Genomic DNA, 19,050 nt, shown 5'->3' with positions numbered 1-19,050 from the left:
GTGCAACATAACACATCTGTAAATAAAACGACAAAGGGGCCCCTAAGACAGCCACTAAGGCACAACCCTCTGCGGCGCCTACAAGCCTTCACTGAGAGTTTTAGAAATAAACCTTCACGGAGACAACCTGAGAAGTAGACTTTGGCTCCTGCAAGCAGACAACCCCTTGACACCCCTATTCCAACATGAGGGCGCGTAGGACTGCTTCACAGGTAGTCTGTGTAAAGGCATACTCTTTAAAATTCTCAGTAGGGGTGTGTGGGTGCCACCGAGGCTTTTGCCGCACTGGGTTTCTTACAGGGACCTTTGTCGATTTATTCACGCATGTATTAATATCGTATCGTCGGTGATCACGTCACGGCAGGATGCGAAACAAGTGGGCTGAAAATGCATGAGTACACTTTGCTGCTCTGTATCACGTTCTAATTTCGTCGAATAGTTTTCAACGATCCCTAATGTATCGAAAGTGTACATGAAACCAAAAATTGCCGTCATGCTGCATTCCAAACCGATGTTACCACGCTCAATGTGTTTGGGGCCCTACAATTGCCTTAGCGAAGGTTTTTATAAGGTCAAGAGGTGTCAGCAGTGTCAAAGGCTGTCAATAGTCTTGTTTCCCCCTGCGGGTCTGGAGGTTAGAATAGGCCTGAGGTATTCCTGCCTGTCGTGAGAGGCGACTAAAAGGAGTCTCTAACGTTTCGGTCTTCATGTGACGGTCCCCTGTAGGGTTTGACCTCCGTTTTTTCAAAATCTTTCGGAAGGGCACTTTACATGGTGCATAGAGTCCATCATGCACTGTGACCTCTCGCATCCTTCGTCGATGTGGATCTACACTTCCGCTCATTCTCCAGCTGTTGGGCGAGGTCACCCACCCTGCAACACATGGTCAGCCAGCCATGGTAATCTGCCCTCTTGTTTTGATCTCTTCATGTTTCTTGCGTCTCTCTGTGGTTTACTTATCGGATTTTGTCCATTTTAATGTTTGTTGCCCTTCTGTCATTCTTGTTTTTTCCTTTCTTCCAGCTGTTTTTTTTAGTTCTTGATTATTTTACACCCACCCTTGTGGAATTATTTTAATCGGAACAAGGGACCGATGACCGAAGCAGTTTGGTCCCTCCCCCATCTTTTAAACCAGCCAACCAACCAAAGTCTTGTTGCTCATCGCGGTGGCAAATGTTTTCGGCCGCGAAATGAGAGAATAAACGCCCCAATGAAACAGTTGGTTTAGTTGACGCTCTTTACGTAATCTCATGAGGGCTTGTCGTGGCAATTCTGAAAGTTGGGTGTTTTCTCAGCCACCCATAATCACACTGATTTCTACGGAGCTTGTGGCGTTTCTGACGTCTACCGCAGAGGCGTCAAGAGGACTGAAATGTGGGTAAAGCCGTCGGCAGACGGACCGTGCTGTCGAACGTTAACGTTGAACGTGCCAAGTTCAACGTGCTGCTGAACGCTCAGGGACGATGCGACTCGTGCGTACGGTACGTGGGCCCCAACGTGATAAATGCGATCGCAACGCACTCCAGCGGCAGTTGAGGGATGTTGATAGTTCGTAAATCACACTCTTTACTCAACGGGCGCGCGTGAAATTCCCACGTTAGCTCTGTTAAAACGCACATTTCCTCCATCGTCCACGAAAAGGAAAGTACCATGTCCAATCAAAAAGGACACAGGCTTATGAAAGTTCCATTACAAACAATGCGGTACAAATTTGGAATACTTCTCCGCATAAGAAAAACATTATTTCATCATTCCCACATTTTAGTAAAACCCCAAGGTCAGTCTTACTAGATCACTGTTCCTACCCAGTATCAGAATCATTGTAACCTGTGAATTACGAAGCGTAAAAGAGAACGGAGCAAAATATCTTTATACAAGTAGCGCAAGCTGTCCTGTAGATTAAGCCAATCGAACAAAGTCAAAAAAAAGGTGAACTTATATTTACATAACATCAAATATTATAACGTATACTTATATTAAACTAATAATAAAGTATCAGAACCTAATAAATACGCGAATATTAGGAAAAAAGTTGGAAGTGTTACGACGCGAACCACAGCACAATCAAATACTCATTTCTAGACAGAGACGCTATTCATTACGCTAAACCAACAGTAGGCTCCTTGTAGTTAATCATATTGTTACCCCTAGCTAAAAACGTTAATAGCAGATAATTATGTTACTGCTTGAAATTTAATTATAACAAATTGTACCAAGAACAATGCATTTTGGGTGGATCTTCAATGTGTCGCTGCCTTCAAATAGCCTACTCTCATAATACGCAAGTTACAATAATTCTTTTGCCACGAATATGATGATTCTCATTATTTTATTGAAACGAATCGCACAACTTACAACGGGTTTCCCAATGATTCTCAATTTGCTGGTGCTCAGAAACGGCATATATACATATAGGCTTGAAATGAATGCCAGTATGGCGCCTCACAACTCAGTACTGAAGGGAGACGGCGTGCGTGTGACGTAGGTGGCGTTGTGCTATCTCATTGGTCAACGCTCAGACGCACGCTCAGAATATCTGACATGCCCGATATTGCTCTGCACGTTCGGAAAGACTCCCGAACGTGCTATTCCACGCTACGACGTCAGAAACTCGGCACGCTCAACGCTCAACGTTCGGATGCACGGTCCGTGTGCCGACGGTTTTAGCAGTAGCCTGGCGACCTTCACACTGTGCGACTGGTCGACGGTGGCACTAGGATGAGTCGTGCTGAAATTTGGTGCCAGGTTGACATCATGAACCCTCCCCACTACTCACATGAAGTTGAGATGTGGCTTTATTTTCCGCTTATGTCGACATCTTTGCCTGAAGAGCCACCAAGCTAGGGTTCGATGTCAGACAGCGCCACGCTTTCGCATCATCACAGGAAGAGGTTGTAGGTGCCCTTCCGCCGCGTCAACTGCTTTGGTGTAAATGCGCTGTCTCATCTTACTGAGACAACTGTAATTACTGCCCAGTTCTCTTAGTGTTTGAACACTGCTACTTCTCGTGTGTAAGGAAGACGTAGTAACCATACGGTCAGTAATCTCAGTTCAAGAGTTGTATTCCACCTGTTGAAGAAGAAACTGTTACTGAGCGTGACGTCATGCGTGTCTCAGTTTCATCTTTTGTCAGAAATGTGTTCAAAATCGCTAAGACAGTTGCGTACAGAACTACTAAGACTAAGTCAGTCGAGTTACGTTTTCAATATACACTCCTGGAAATGGAAAAAAGAACACATTGACACCGGTGTGTCAGACCCACCATACTTGCTCCGGACACTGCGAGAGGGCTGTACAAGCAATGATCACACGCACGGCACAGCGGACACACCAGGAACCGCGGTGTTAGCCGTCGAATGGCGCTAGCTGCGCAGCATTTGTGCACCGCCGCCGTCAGTGTCAGCCAGTTTGCCGTGGCATACGGAGTTCCATCGCAGTCTTTAACACTGGTAGCATGCCGCGACAGCGTGGACGTGAACCGTATGTGCAGTTGACGGACTTTGAACGAGGGCGTATAGTGGGCATGCGGGAGGCCGGGTGGACGTACCGCCGAATTGCTCAACACGTGGGGCGTGAGGTCTCCACAGTACATCTATGTTGTCGCCAGTGGTCGGCGGAAGGTGCACGTGCCCGTCGACCTGGGACCGGACCGCAGCGACGCACGGATGCACGCCAATACCGTAGGATCCTACGCAGTGCCGTAGGGGACCGCACCGCCACTTCCCAGCAAATTAGGGACACTGTTGCTCCTGGGGTATCGGCGAGGACCATTCGCGACCGTCTCCATGAAGCTGGGCTACGGTCCCGCACACCGTTAGGCCGTCTTCCGCTCACGCCCCAACATCGTGCAGCCCGCCTCCAGTGGTGTCGCGACAGGCGTGAATGGAGGGACGAATGGAGACGTGTCGTCTTCAGCGATGAGAGTCGCTTCTGCCTTGGTGCCAATGATGGTCGTATGCGTGTTTGGCGCCGTGCAGGTGAGCGCCACAATCAGGACTGCATACGACCGAGGCACACAGGGCCAACACCCGGCATCATGGTGTGGGGAGCGATCTCCTACACTGGCCGTACACCACTGGTGATCGTCGAGGGGACACTGAATAGTGCACGGTACATCCAAACCGTCATCGAACCCATCGTTCTACCATTCCTACACCGGCAAGGGAACTTGCTGTTCCAACAGGACAATGCACGTCCGCATGTATCTCGTGCCACCCAACGTGCTCTAGAAGGTGTAAGTCAACTACCCTGGCCAGCAAGATATCCGGATCTGTCCCCCATTGAGCATGTTTGGGACTGGATGAAGCGTCGTCTCACGCGGTCTGCACGTCCAGCACGAACGCTGGTCCAACTGAGGCGCCAGGTGGAAATGGCATGGCAAGCCGTTCCACAGGACTACATCCAGCATCTCTACGATCGTATCCATGGGAGAATAGCAGCCTGCATTGCTGCGAAAGGTGGATATACACTGTACTAGTGCCGACATTGTGCATGCTCTGTTGCCTGTGTCTATGTGCCTGTGGTTCTGTCATTGTGATCATGTGATGTATCTGACCCCAGGAATGTGTCAATAAAGTTTCCCCTTCCTGGGACAATGAATGCACGGTGTTCTTATTTCAATTTCCAGGAGTGTATTTGAGTCATCAGTCTTCTACCTGGTTCGAGGCGACCCGACAAGAATTCTTCCCTTCTACCCATCTCTCCATCTTAAGTAGCACTTGCAACCTACGTCCTGAATTACACGTTGCCTCTAAACGTGCACTCTCACAAATTTCTTTCTCAAATTAAGATCGATAGTTAATACTAGTGGACTTACATTGGCCAGGAGCGCTCTGTCTGCCAGTGATGGTCTGATTTTTATGTCCCCGTCACTTCGTGGGTCGTCAGATGTTATTTTGCTTCAATGGTAGCAGAATTCTTTTAACCTAGTTAACTCCGTGGTCTCCTACCCTGACGTTACTTCTGACGCTGATCTGATCTCATTACTGTAGATACTTAGTCAGTACACTTTGCGACCATTGTGCTGGAGTATTTTCATGATGAAGGAACCAACTATCAAATCCAGAGTCCTGATGGATGGTTAGAAGAGCTTCAACACCTTAAGGCGGCCATTGTGGGTCTTTAATTTCACGTTTTGTATTTCCTGGTAAGTCAGTCTTAATTTATAAAAAAAATCCCATATTTTGAAAACAATGTTTTCTTTAGCTAATTTTCTTACTGCAACATGGAGTGCGTAAGTAGCGAGTTTACGTTAGCAGAGAGCAAGCTGAAATTAGCCTCCAGAAACTACGTGAAGCGTCTAAATATCGCGGAATGATTATCGTAGTTTTGGTATACTGTCGTCGAAGTCAGAGTGACAAATGTCTTTACATGCGTTTCTGTTCAGTTTTCTTCATAGCTGTTTCTCAACAGGAGTGGATAAGCTGATATTTTCGTTGTAATATAGGCGTAATTAACAGATTGACTGTCCTACGTGAACAGCGCTTCGCAGAATTACTGTGAACTAACTGAAAAGTGCTCTTAAACCTTTCGTGAGCCGTGAGAAACATGCTTCCCACTACAATGAACTCGCTGCTAGTCCCGTGGGATTCACACAACTGTGAATCCCACCTCTGTACGGTGCTACCACCTAGTGAACAGTATAGGGTACAACTTCCAATCGGAAGTTCCCGCCGTTTTTGCTGTACCTTCGCGCAGAGGCATTGTATAGCCGAGTGTTGCTCTGTATAGGAGCCTATCAGTGCTGTTTGCGTGACATTTTGTGATTTTTTTTTTTTCCTCAAAGCTATAGCATAATGTAAATACTCTTGATTTACCCAAATTTATGGAGGAAAACATAAAATTGGAACGAGGAGAATTCCAGTTTGAAGCAAAAGGAGCCATTTCTGCAGTAAAATGGATGGATAACCATCCAGTCACTTTCCTGTCCTCAATTCAGGACCCATGAGAAACAGCCAAAGTGAATAGGAAAAACAAGGATGGTACTAGTACAGATATTTCTTGTCCTGAATTTGTGGCAGAATACAACAAAATAATGGGTGGTGTCGTTTAGTTTGATCAATTACGAGAAAGGTATGCTATTCGCATATGCTCTGTAAAATGGTTGCACAGAATATTTTATTTCATGGTGGACGTTGCTGCAGTGAACAGTTTTATGGTGTGGAAAATAAGTAAAAGAGAAAGTGGACAGCATGATCAGCTCACATACAGGATCCATCTAGCCAGACAATTGATCGCTGGCTTCTCATCCCAAAAAAGGCGTGGACAAAAACCTGTCTTTCTGGCAAAAAGGGGTAAAGTACCTGAAGATTTTCGTCGTGTGGCTGTAGGGGAGCATCAACCCATTTTAGGAGAAACCTACTAGACGTGCCGTCATCGTAGTACCAAAGCTGCGGAAAAGAGCACTCGCTGTGTTTGCACATATTGTCAAATACCACTTCGCATAGACCCATGTTTCAGAAAATTTCATGGCAAGTAATTGTGAACAATCATTGTAATAAGAGAAGTAAATTTATCAAATAAATATGACGTATATTGAAAAAGTTATTTTTTATCACTTAACTCCAAGAAAGGGCAGTGGGAAGAATACTTCCCACATTGTTGTATGACCTCACTTTCACAGTTGGAGCAAATTTGATATTCTGTATGATAAATATACCTGTTGACTACTATCTGCTCTCCATTCATTAAAAAAACTGCTCAATAATTTTGCCCACGAAAGGGTTAAACCACTCATTGAGAATTAGCTTAGGAAATGATGTAAATACATTTTCAGAAAATGTTATAGTTATGCCTTCTCTGCTTCACCCCCCCTTAAAATGCCTGATGACGACTACAAGCTTTCTTTTGCGTCTGCGTGAACCACTGTGAGCAGCTCGTCTGAGGTTAGCTCCAGGCGGCCTCGGACCAGCGTACCGGCGCGTGCGGCTGCGTCGCGGCGAGCGCAGTCCCTCGTGACCGTGACCTTTGTCCCGCAGGTGCTGGGTCTGCCGTACAAGGACGAGGACTTCGCGCTGTTCCTGGTGCTCCCCGACCAGCCGGGTGTGTCCGGCCTGTCGCGGCTGGAGCAACAGCTGTCTCCAGCGGCGCTGATCCAGCTGCTGGACTCGGCAGACTGGAGCGAACTGCCCTTCTACGTCCCTCGCATGAAACTCGAAGCTTCCTTCAACCTCAACGACGCTCTCGTCGCCGCCGGAGTCACGGACATGTTCGACGCTTCCAAAGCAGATCTGTCCGGCATCCTCAGCCCCAATAGGTGAGCAAAGACCCATTTTCCAACTGTGTTGGAGTTGCTCGTTTCTGTGTACAAAATATCAAACCATCTCTGTATACGTCCAACACCAAACTGCCACAATCTGTTGTATACTAACTGGTCATTACCTCCACTATTAAGTCTGCTGTCTTTCGTGGTTATTAAGATAGAAAGTAAAAATCTTGAAGGGTGTTACGGTGCGCCATGCCCCTTTCAATTTTGTCTTGCATAATTACAGCTCGGAACACTCTACTGGGCCTTTTTCAGATTCTTCTAGAGCCTTCGGCTATCTAAGCACTGAACAATGTTGAGCTAACCCGTAGCACCAGAAGATCAGTGCAGATAGGTCGAAACGCCGAATATGGAAGAAGAAATTGAACACGATGCAGCCTAACACCCTAAAAGATTTAACCATCATCTGCATTCCCTTCTATCCTCTATCGAATCTCTCTCATTCATTAATTATCAAATGAAGAGGACAAATATGGCTCGGCACACTGTCTGCCAACCTCCCACCTCCTGTGAACCCAAACACTGTACACACATAGTACGTAGTAAAAATTTCGTGTCTTTATATGTAGTCATAATTGTTAAGGCCGTGGTCCATATCTTTCGTTGGTTCTCTCCTAAATATTATTATAATCTCTTGCTCGGAAGTGAAAAGCTGTAATTTTCTCAGTGCACTTGGGAATTGTGCGTCCTCATACATCTACGGTATCTTTTAAAGAAAGTTCAAGCTCTTAACGTGTCTTGTAGTCAGCTGTTACTAAAATACCTGAATGCGCTGAACACGTTAATTCGAGGACATCATTTGTATTGTGAGATAAAGACCTGCTCGTCATACAGACTGGTTGCAGGTATATTTCTTACCAGATGTTCCTCTGCATGATGAATGTAGGAGACCCTTGCTATAATATGTTTAGAATTTCCAAACACTGTCACTCGAACTGGACTAGTCTAAAGCAACACGATTACTCCGCAGTTCACACCTACATGCCTGTCAGAAGGTTCATAGATCCACTTTCACACCATTTCCCTACATTTCCACTTTCGAACAGAGTACAGGATAAAAGAACACTTCAATATTTCTTTTATTTCCGCCAATGATCACAAAAAGTTTGGGCCCCAGACTACTGGTATCGGTCAACAATGACCATCTTCAGGTCTGTTTTTACGTTGTACTAATAGAATAAACCCGTTGTGGCATCGTCACCAAATACACACAAAATCAGCTTATTATCTTCGCATGGATTTAAAATATGGTGTGAAGCAGGTCACACTTCAGTCATAATGTGCCTACTGTTAAGAGTAACAGCGATGGAGACAGTACGGCAGCTAGAACTGTAACCTAGTTTACACCATATATGCCACGATAAGTAGCTGATTTTGTGTGTATATTGTGGCGATGCCGCTATAGCTTTATTACATTGAGACACGTTACAAAACTGGTATCTAATCCTGTCGCTGGCCGAAACCGGTATTCTAAGGACCACAAGTTTTGTGATCATTGGCGGAAATAAAAGGAATTCATTATACACTTCTTGGATCACTGTTTCAATTCACGACCAAGTCGCGACTTGTGAAATTTAAATATTTCCATGAGAAAGCTGTCGGAACTCTTACTTTATTGCGATGATCATTTGTCTGCACCTAGGTTATTCAGCAGAATATTTCCACAAGCGGAGGAGAAATTTCGTGAAAACATCTTGTTGCGACGAAAAATGCATTTGCTTTAATCGGTGCCACCCAACTCGCGTCTCACTCTTTCCCGCGACAATAAAAAACGAGGTTCCCCTGTTAAGGGTCAAATACCACACAAATATCCTGTCAGTGGTCTTTCGATCGTGTGATGTCCTTAGAGCAGGGTAAAAGATATCTGCAAACAATCTAAGAGGGCTGCTCAGATTGTCTCCTAAATAGTGTGAAACGTCCCCTTTGAACAATTTATACAGGACTATGCTTAACCTGACACACAATATTTTTAGCGCAACGCAATCTGACTTTCAAAAATCCCTACAAAAGAATGGCCCTGACTAACATTAACCTATACGTTTCACAAATCACTTACCTCACAGAAATCTTGGTTACTCGAACTACTGCAATACAGCGAGTGCCACTACTGCCAGCTAAATAAAAGATTCAAACTACGGAAGGCACTAACTACTGATAGGAATAGTTAGCAAATGAAAGATTTTTGTAGAGAACAAACAATGTATTTACCTTAATAGTTATATATATATATATATATATATATATATATATCAGTTCATGACATCCAGTCTAACAAATTTCAAGACTCCGCCATCTCTCTCCCCACATCCACCACTGCTGGCGGCTCACCTCCAACTGCACAACGCTACGCGCTGTTCACATCCAGCTGCCGCTGCCCAACACCACAATGGCAGACAACAATGCAAACTAGCAACAGACTGCACACAGCACAGCCAGTGATTTTCATACAGAGCGCCACGTGGCGTTACCAATAAGAAAACATAAACAGCTTACAAGTGTATGTCGATCAGGTACACTGGACGGCCTTTAACACTTTCTTGGGGAACGCTGGATATCGCTTAGTTTCCCTAGATGGCTTTCCGCCAGTTACTACGAACTGTGATCTTACTGAGAGGAAACCTTGAATCTACTCGCATAACCCGAGACTTTTTTGTGTGTTTTTTCCCTTAGTCCAGACAATACTCCGTAGGGACGCAATTTCTTTGTAAGCCGTTTCTCAGGAACGGTATCGAAAGACTTTTGCAAACATAGAAATCTGGGATCAGTTTGACAGCACCCTGTCTATAGCTCTCTTATTTCCTGAGAGTAAAGAGCTAGTTGTTTCACAAGGACGATCTTTCCTGAATCCTCGCTGTACGTCAATAGATCGTTTCGTTAGAGGTAATTCATAATGTTGGAACAAAATATACGTTCCAAAATCCTGCTCCAAACTAATCTTGTCATTGACGTGAGTCTGAAATTCGGTGGATTACTCCTATTTCTTCTCTTGAGCATTGGTGTGACCTGTGTAGTGTAGGTACGGATCTTTTGTCGAGTGAGCGGTTGTGTATGACTGCTAAGTAAGTAGCTATTAATTTATGTATCAGTTACTTAGGAACATAACTGGTACACATTTTGGCCCACGAGACTCGGTTTTATTAAGTGATCTAGTTGCTTTGCTACACCAAAGATATTTAATCCAAAGTCATCTATGTTTGCAGCTGTTCTTACATCGGATTCAGGAAGATTTACTTAGTCTTCTTTGATGAAAGCATTTCGGAAAACCATATTTAGTAACCCCGCTTTTGTGGCACTGTACCATTGCTATTGCACAGAAGTTTTTAGTCAATTTGTAAAACATAAGTATTCTAAATAGAACACTGGACTATACAGTAAGAAGAATATTAAAAAACCTACACAGCTACTATAACTTCTATTTTATCTGGAATCCCCAGACCACTCTAATAATGGGATCATTCATTTGACAAGGTTATGGCAGATTCCTTCCACACACGGCTCCGAAATCGTAAGTCAGTGTCTACTTGAAGTAACGTCATGGGGCTTTATTTGGTAAAGTGCGTGCAATATTAGTGCTCCCAGTTGCACAGACGGAGGGTTAGGGGAGGCTATAACGGTAATGGTGGGACTACGTTGCGGACGGGACAGTGCGGCAGGGAAGGTGTAGCTCTACAGGAAAAGCCCCACACAAACGCCTACCACGCAGAACTTGTAATCCACAGCTAGCGAGTCGGTAAGCAATCGTTTTAGCGCATTACGTCAGCGCGACCAATAATTTAAGTCAGCCGCTTATTATCAATGCAATGGGTACAGGATTACGCTGAAATTCAAACAACTGTAACAACCTGTTTTCGTCTGTCTTGTTCACCATTTTTCCTCTTTTGTTGTTGCTTGTCAAAATTAGCTTATTTTCCAAAAACACAGCGGGGTTCACACAATTTTTCTTCACTGACGTGATAATGCAGCTGCAATTGCAACAGAATCCTGAAACAGTCTATTAGTGATAAATTGCGGACATGAAAAGCTCAAGCTCATTATAAAAATAAACATATGATTCCTTCAGTTGTGTTATTACATATCCACACTAATACTAATTTCATCATCTATGGTAGCACTTCAAATACATTTTTTCACTGAAAACATCTGTAGTCACTCGTACTGTATATCGCAATAGATAAAGTTTTGCTTTTAGCTACATAGCAAAACACCCTCCGCTATGCATTCCATCATTTGACAAAAATTCAATCCGGTGTCTCAGAACCATGAGATAGTGGAGCTGTTACGCTTATTTCACTTGAACTCTACCACTTGCATGCACGATCGGACGAAGTGCACTACATACAATCGATTTTCTCGAGACCCACGATCGATACAGATCTCGTCTCCACTTCACAGAAACATTCCATTGTTAGCACCATTTTGTACGCAGCATTATATGGTTTAGTATGCACCAAATGGAAACTCGTGGCGATCCCGGTTTTTCATGGCAAAGTATCCGAATTTCGCACAGTACATGCTCAAAATAGAAATATCGCAATAACTATGGCCGTTAACGAAATGGCAGGCATTCGTCATAAAACTGTTGAGGCTGCGAGATGTGTGATATGTAACCGAATAGTTTCTTTTAGTGCAGCCAGCGTGTGAACCCTTCCTTCCCGTAGTATACAGAGGAAGGCAGAGAAAGATGAGACCAGCCAGTGGCGATAGCAACCTGAAGGTGCGACGGTCCGTCGCCGTGGGCCCTGAGCTCTGCGTATTCTGTATGTGTAAAGGTTGTAAGACAATCTATTAAAACTTTGATTTTTATTCAGTTATTTGTCTCTGTCGTACTTACATTCAGATATACAAATATTTACGTTAAATTTATTTATCTTCGTCTTGACAAGTTCTGCAATGCACTGTACCAAAACGATGTTAAGGTTCCAATGGCTCACTGCACCACTTAAGCTGAGTGCATTTAATGTACTCCATTGAAGAAAATGTTACTTGGCAAATATATATGGACCTGAAGAAGATTTCAAGAGTGAAGTCTGAACTTTGGGTAGCTATCTCGTGGCGTGACTTTCAAAACTGCTCTTATTGGGAGAGGTTGTTACCTTAGTTTGGATTTAAGCATCTTTTTTTTTATTCGTTAAACATTGGGATTTTCATCAAATTGTTTACAAAGCAGTACTTCATCTCCCACTCGTCACTAAAAATGCACTTTTCAGCATTCTTTCTTTTCGACATTCTTAAGAACCGTAATAACAAAACAATCACAGTAATAACCATGAAACGAGTAGCAGTTGCAGTAATAAACAAACGGTAATTTGAAAAAGAGCGCAATATTAAGGAGATGAACGAAATGCAGATATCAGGTTGATTACAGAAACAGTGAGGCCTCTACAATGTCAGTGAGTGAAGGTGATATCACTTATAATTTGATGTAGTAGTCGAAGAGAAGCCACGTAATAGATTGCTGATAAAGTGAATCAAAGGCTACAGCCAAGCCATGATACTGAGTTGGAGGAGGAATCACTCGCTGGAGGGGGATGACTCGCCAGTCACTTTGCTGTTAGCCCTATTCTGTATCGTCCATACCGTTCGGTTCCGTAGGTAGCATCGCTAGTGACGCCATTTTCGGTTCGGTAGCTGGAGTTGCTGTTATGTAAGCTACTGAGGCCTGTTGCCGATCGGTCCGCCTGCCAATCTTTCGTCTCCTCTACCAAGAGGTGGTGAGGTGCCAGTAGGACCCTTCATTCATTTCGATGTGCTTTAATTGCAGAGACGATTTGTTACGAAAAAAATATTCAATGATTCTTCGTATTGGATGTAGTGATTGTTTTATTGAAGAATCACTGGAACCCGTCCAAGCAAAACATGAATTCATAAATACACTACTGGCTGTTAAAATTGATACACCAAGAAGAAATGCAGACGATAAACGGATATTCATTGGACAAATATGTTATACTAGAACAGACATGTGATTACATTTTCACGCAGTTTGGGTGCATAGATCCTGAGGAATCAGTACCCAGAACAACCACCTATGGCCATAATAACGGCCTCGATACGCCTGGGCAATGAGTCAGAGCTTGGACGGCGTTTACAGGTACAGCTGCCCATGCAGCTACAACACGATACCACAGTTCATCAAGAGTAGTGACTGGCGTATTGTGACGAGCCAGTTGCTTGGCCACCATTGACCAGACGTTTTCAATTGGTGATAGATCTGGAGACCGTGCTGGCCAGGGCAGCAGTCAAACATTTTCTGTATCCATAAAGGCCCGTACAGGACCTGCAACATGCGGCAGTGCATTATTCTGCTGAAACGTAGGGTTTCGCAGGGATCGAATGAAGGGTAGAGCCACAGGTCGTAACACATCTGAAATGTAACCTCCACTGTTCAAAGTGCCGTCAATGCGAACAAGGGGTGACAGACGTGTAACCAATGGCACCACATACCATCACGCCGGATGGTATGCCAGTATGGCGATGACGAATACACGCTTCCAATGTGCGTTCACCGCGATGTCCCAAACACGGATGCGACCATCATGATGCTGTAAACAGAACCTGGATTCATCCGAAAAAATGTTTTGCCATTGGTGCACCCAGGTTCGTCGTTGAGAACACCATCGCAGGCGCTCCTGTCTGTGATGCAGCGTCAAGGGTAACCGCAACCACGGTCTCAGAGCTGATAGTCCATGCTGCTGCAAACGTCGTCGAACTGTTCGTGCAGATGGTTGTTGTCTTGCAAACGTCCCCATCTGTTAACTCAGGGATCGAGACGTGGCTGCACGATCCGTTACAGCCATGCGGATAAGATGCCTGTCATCTCGACTGCTAGTGATAGGAGGCGGTTGGGATCCAACACGGCGTTCCGTATTACCCTCCTGAACGCACAGATTCTATATTCTGCTAAGTCATTAGATTCCGATCAACGCGAGCAGCACTGTCGCGATACGATAAACCACAATCGCGATAGGCTACAATCCGGCCTTTATCAAAGTCGGAAACATGATGGTACGCATTTCTCCTCCTTACACGACGCATCACAACGACGCATCACAACAACGTTTCACCAGGCAACGCTGGTTAACTGCTGTTTGTGTATGAGAAATCGGTTGGAAACTTTCCTCTTGTCGGCACGTTGTAGGTGTCGCCACCGGCGCCAACCTTATATGAATGCCTTGAAAAGCTAATCACTTGCATATCATAGCATCTTCTTCTTGTTGGTTAAATGTCGCGTCTGTAGAACGGCATCTTCGTGGTGTAGCAATTTTAATGGCCAGTAATGTATTATGTATGAATTTAAGCTGAGAATCGTGGAAGTGGACATGGTGAGCATGGTAATGTCACGGAGAAGGCAAGAGCAACGAAAGTGGGCACGGCAGTTAGAGGAAATGCGGCGCCATGGAATTTGCCAACATAATCTGTGGGATGAGTCAACCCTTCTGAAGTGCCTGTGAGTAACTTTGTGGCTAAGTAGTGACTGAGGAGGAAGGCAGCCTGTTACGTGGGTCAGGAAACGCAGTAGTACATTGGAGCCCATCACAGAACTGCAGCCATCCCTTTGCACACGACGGTATGTATATTTAGCAAATCCTGAAATGACTAAATTAGTTGAAGTCATGTCATCAAGTTTTTAACAGTGATTCTGAGGAATGCCATACTGGCTGAAACCAGTCAATAATAGAGTGCCTCACTGCATACTGGTTTTGTTTCAAATACACGTAGAACATGTAAACAACAGACACAGAACGGCAATACGTGGAGCCATATCAGTTTCACGTCAAGGTAATAAACTTCTCATTTTCTTCCACCATTTCCGGTTTTATCTTATATAACCAATACTGCTCAGTGTAAACACACTTTTGGGAAACAGTAAGGGGAATACCGTGTCTGGTAGTCGTCGGGTAGCTATTTTGGTTGTGACACTCTGTGCTTACTGTGGTGCGCCGTTAGGGTACCCGTTGGCGAGTGAGCATGCCCGCAGTTATGGTAACTTGTCTTAGATTGGCTGGCGTGGGGAGAGGCGCCGATACGGCACTGGCCCACCTCGGTACCGACGCGCTACCGAACAGCTTACAGAATTGCACAGGGGCTCGGTTGCGGTAACTCCAATGCTCTGTGGCCTCACCTACAGAACCGACCAGCAGAGCGACTGAACATCACAGAGTAGGGCCGCCAAACTGGATTAGATATTCGAAGCACAGCTCAGTAACACACAAGAGGCCGACGCGGCGCCACTTCGGAACAAAGGGGGCTGGACTCGCTCAGCAGTGAGAATGATAATGCGTTTCTGCACACAGTTATCTAGAGCGACTTATCTTCCACTTGCCTGTCACTTGAAACTTCCTGGCAGATTAAAACTGTGTGCCGGACCGGGCCTCGAACTCGGGACCTTTGCCTTTCCCGGCAAGTGCTCTACCAACTGAGATACCGAAGGACGACTCACGCCCCGTCCTCACAGCTTTACTTCTGCCAGTACCTCGTCTCCTACCTCCCAAACTTTACAGAAGCTCTCCTGCGAACCTTGCAGAACTAGCACTCCCGAAAGAAAGGATATTGCGGAGACATGGCTGTGCCACAGCCTGGGGGTTGTTCCCAGAAAGGCAAAGATCCCCAGTTCGAGTCTCCATCTGGCACATTGTTTTAATGTGCCAGGAAGTTTCATATCAAATGGTTCAAATGGCTCTGAGCACTATGGGACCTAACCTCTGAGGTCATCAGTCCCCTAGAACTTAGAACTACTTAAATCTAACTAACCTAAGGACATCACACACATCCATGCCCGAGGCAGGATTCGAACCTACGACCGTAGCGGTCGCGCGGTTCCAAACTGTAGCGCCTAGAACCCCTCGGCCACCCCGACCGGCATTTCATACCAGCGCACACTCCGCTGCAGTGAAAATCTCATTCTGCCTGTCACTTGTTTGCTTTCTCTTCTCTGCCTACCGCTTTCAACGCTCCTCCTAGTCTTTGCCGTTGCATGTCCCTTCTAATACTACCTCTCGTCCTTCCTCTTGCTAATCTGTCCCCATCGCATGCTTCCTCTGGCTTGACTCCTCTGACCTGCTTGTGCCGCGTTACTCCTCTGACCTGCTTGTGCCGCGATACGGTAATGTGGCAGCCGCCTCCTTCACTGTGTAACCTTCTTGCAGGACGGCGCCCCTGTACGTGAGCGACGTGGTGCACCGCGTGGTGATGGACATCACCGAGTCCGGCACGGAGGCGGCGGCCGCGACGGTGGCGACGGCGTCGCGCTCCGGCAGCAGCTACAAGTTCGTCGTGGACCGGCCGTTCCTCTTCGTGCTGCAGCACCGCCGCTCCGGCGTGCCGCTCTTCTGGGGCAGCGTCGTGCGGCCCACCCCGCGCTACCCACTCTCCGCCAGCCACTGAGGCACCGGCGCCCCTCACACAGACAGATCCAGGAGCGATAACCCGGCGGCGGGCGGGTCACGGAGTTCCCCAGCCGCGCTTTCTCCGCGTCTGCCCCTCTGTTGACACGCGGCCTTCATGTACGTGAATTGTTCGAGGCCTCCGTCCTGTTACATCTCTGCACTTATCTCAAGAGCTGTTCGCCGTAATTTAGCTGCAGATAGTGAAGGCACTTGCGATTATACTGTCCAGCTGCGAAATAAGGCGAATAACTTGACGATGCAAATCTCTGTAGTGTTAAAGTTCCTACTTGCATTGGTGAACAAATACCTGAATCTAACCACTATTTCACTTTCCGCCTTGCAAACATGTCTCTCATCTCCTCCCCTTATCCCAGATGTCACATCCCATGACTACTTCTGCTAATAACAGCGAGATAAACAATTGACCGGGGAGTGGTACACATTATCACTCTTCACAAAAATCTTCTATTTGAACAATCCTTTGACAGCTGAACTGTCAAAATAATTTCCAGTACAAAACATGACTCTTGCCACGGCAGTGACAGTACTTGAGTGTAAGTCACGCATACCTTTACGTTACGCAATTCTTTTCAATTTGAAGTGATGTAACTCTTCCATTTTCCACCTGTCCATTATCAGAAAGCAACCACTTCATGTGTTCCCTCATTATCATCGGAAGCTGAATAGTGTGTTAATTTAAAAGAAATACTTAGGCTCTGCAGTGCAAGGTACCTGTAATGTTGCTATTAGATAAAAATTGTATGCTGGAGTGACAATCATACAGGAGCCGAGCCACCCCTCTAGTCTGAATTAATCTTACCGATTGAGTTATGAAAGCACCGACCCACATTCCTACTCCATACTTTCGGCGTTTTCTGTCGCCAGCAACAAGTTTTACTCTGTCACTGTATTATCACTTATGTGCAAAGTAGTTGTGAGCAGTGCTTTTGGTACTGCGAAGCCAAAGATTTAATGTATGAATAATTTTAATGGAGTGTAAATAAATACTGACACTTCCAAATATTTATTGACTCACAATAAAACTTCATGATAAATTCTTATTTTCATTGGAGAATACAAAATTATATTAATAAAATACCTTACTGCACTGAAAATAGTAACCCTTCAAACAACAAACTACATCAAGACACCAATCAACAAAATAAAACGATTCTAAACCATGGAAGTGTTTGAAAAAGCGCACAAAGCCGCCGCCTCCAAATTCGGCACAAATTAGAGACTGAATGTGCATAACAAGACGACGCAAAGCACTTCAGCATTTCCAAATTGTTGAGATCGCTATCGTGTAATAACCCATATCACATACACACACACAACGATCATTTCAGCCTAATATGAACAGTTACATGTGATGTACACTGAAGAGCCAAAGAAACTGGTCCACCTACCAAATATTGTGTAGAGTCCACGTAAGCACGCAGAAGTGCCACAACACGACGTACACGAACTCGACAAATGTCTGAAGTAGTGCTGCAGGGAATTTACACCATGAATCCTGGAGGACAACCCATAAATCCATAAGAGTACGAGGGGGGTGAAGATATCTTCTGAACAGCACGTAGCAAGGCATCTCAGACGTGCTCAATAATGAACATTTCTGGGGAGTTTGGTGGCCAGCGGATGTGTTTTAACTCGGAAGAACGTCCCTGGAACCGCTCTGTAGCATTTCAGGACGTGTGGGGTGTCGCATTGTCCACCTGCAATTGCCCACGTCCGTCGGAATGCACAATGAACACGAATGGATGCGCGTGATCAGACAGGATGCTTACATACGTGTTATCTGCCAGTCGCATCTAGACATATCAGGGGTTCCATATCACTCCAACTGCATACGCCACACACCATTACAGAGCCGCCAGTAGCTTGCTGATGTGAAGAGTCCATAGAGCCATGGGCTTGTCTCCATACCTGTAGACGTCAAATGGTTCAAATGGCTCTGAGCACTGTGGGACTTAACATCTGACGTCATCAGTCCCCTAGAACTTAGAGCTAATTAAACCTAACACGTCACACACATCCATGCCGGAGGCAGGATTTTAACCTGCGACCGTAGCGGTCACGCGGTTCCAGACTGTAGCGCCTAGAACCGCACGGCTACACCGGCCGGCCCGTAGAGGTCCATCCGCTTGTTACAATTTGAAACGAGACTCATCCGACCAGGCAACATATTTCCAGTCATCAACAGTCCAGTGTCGGTGTTGACGGGCCGAGGTGAAGCGTAAAGCTTTGTGTCGTGCAGTCAAGGGTACACGACTTTGCCTTCGGCTCCGAAAGCCCACATCAATTAGGTTTCGTTGAGTGGTTCGCACGTTGACACTTGTTGATGGCCCAGTATTGAAATCGGCAGCACTTTGCAGAAGTGTTGGTCTGTGTTGGTCT

General features: G+C 45.5%; 1 protein-coding gene across 1 annotated transcript in view; it reads left to right on the top strand.

The window, feature by feature from the left end:
• Positions 1-17,688, top strand: part of LOC126150100 (leukocyte elastase inhibitor-like) — a 58,156-nt gene extending 40,468 nt beyond the window's left edge. Inside the window, exons 4-5 of the mRNA XM_049915853.1 lie at positions 6,978-7,255; positions 16,411-17,688. Coding sequence (XP_049771810.1) covers positions 6,978-7,255; positions 16,411-16,648 — 516 coding nt within the window. The 3' untranslated portion in view covers positions 16,649-17,688. The remainder of the gene's footprint in view (positions 1-6,977; positions 7,256-16,410) is intronic.
• The last annotated feature ends 1,362 nt before the right edge of the window (positions 17,689-19,050 follow it).

This window comes from Schistocerca cancellata, chromosome 2 (genome assembly GCF_023864275.1).
Source record: "Schistocerca cancellata isolate TAMUIC-IGC-003103 chromosome 2, iqSchCanc2.1, whole genome shotgun sequence".
In the NCBI taxonomy this organism is placed as follows: Eukaryota; Metazoa; Arthropoda; class Insecta; order Orthoptera; family Acrididae; genus Schistocerca; species Schistocerca cancellata.
The sequence above is the reverse complement of the archived record's forward strand: the minus strand, read 5'-3'. Positions and strand labels throughout refer to the sequence as shown.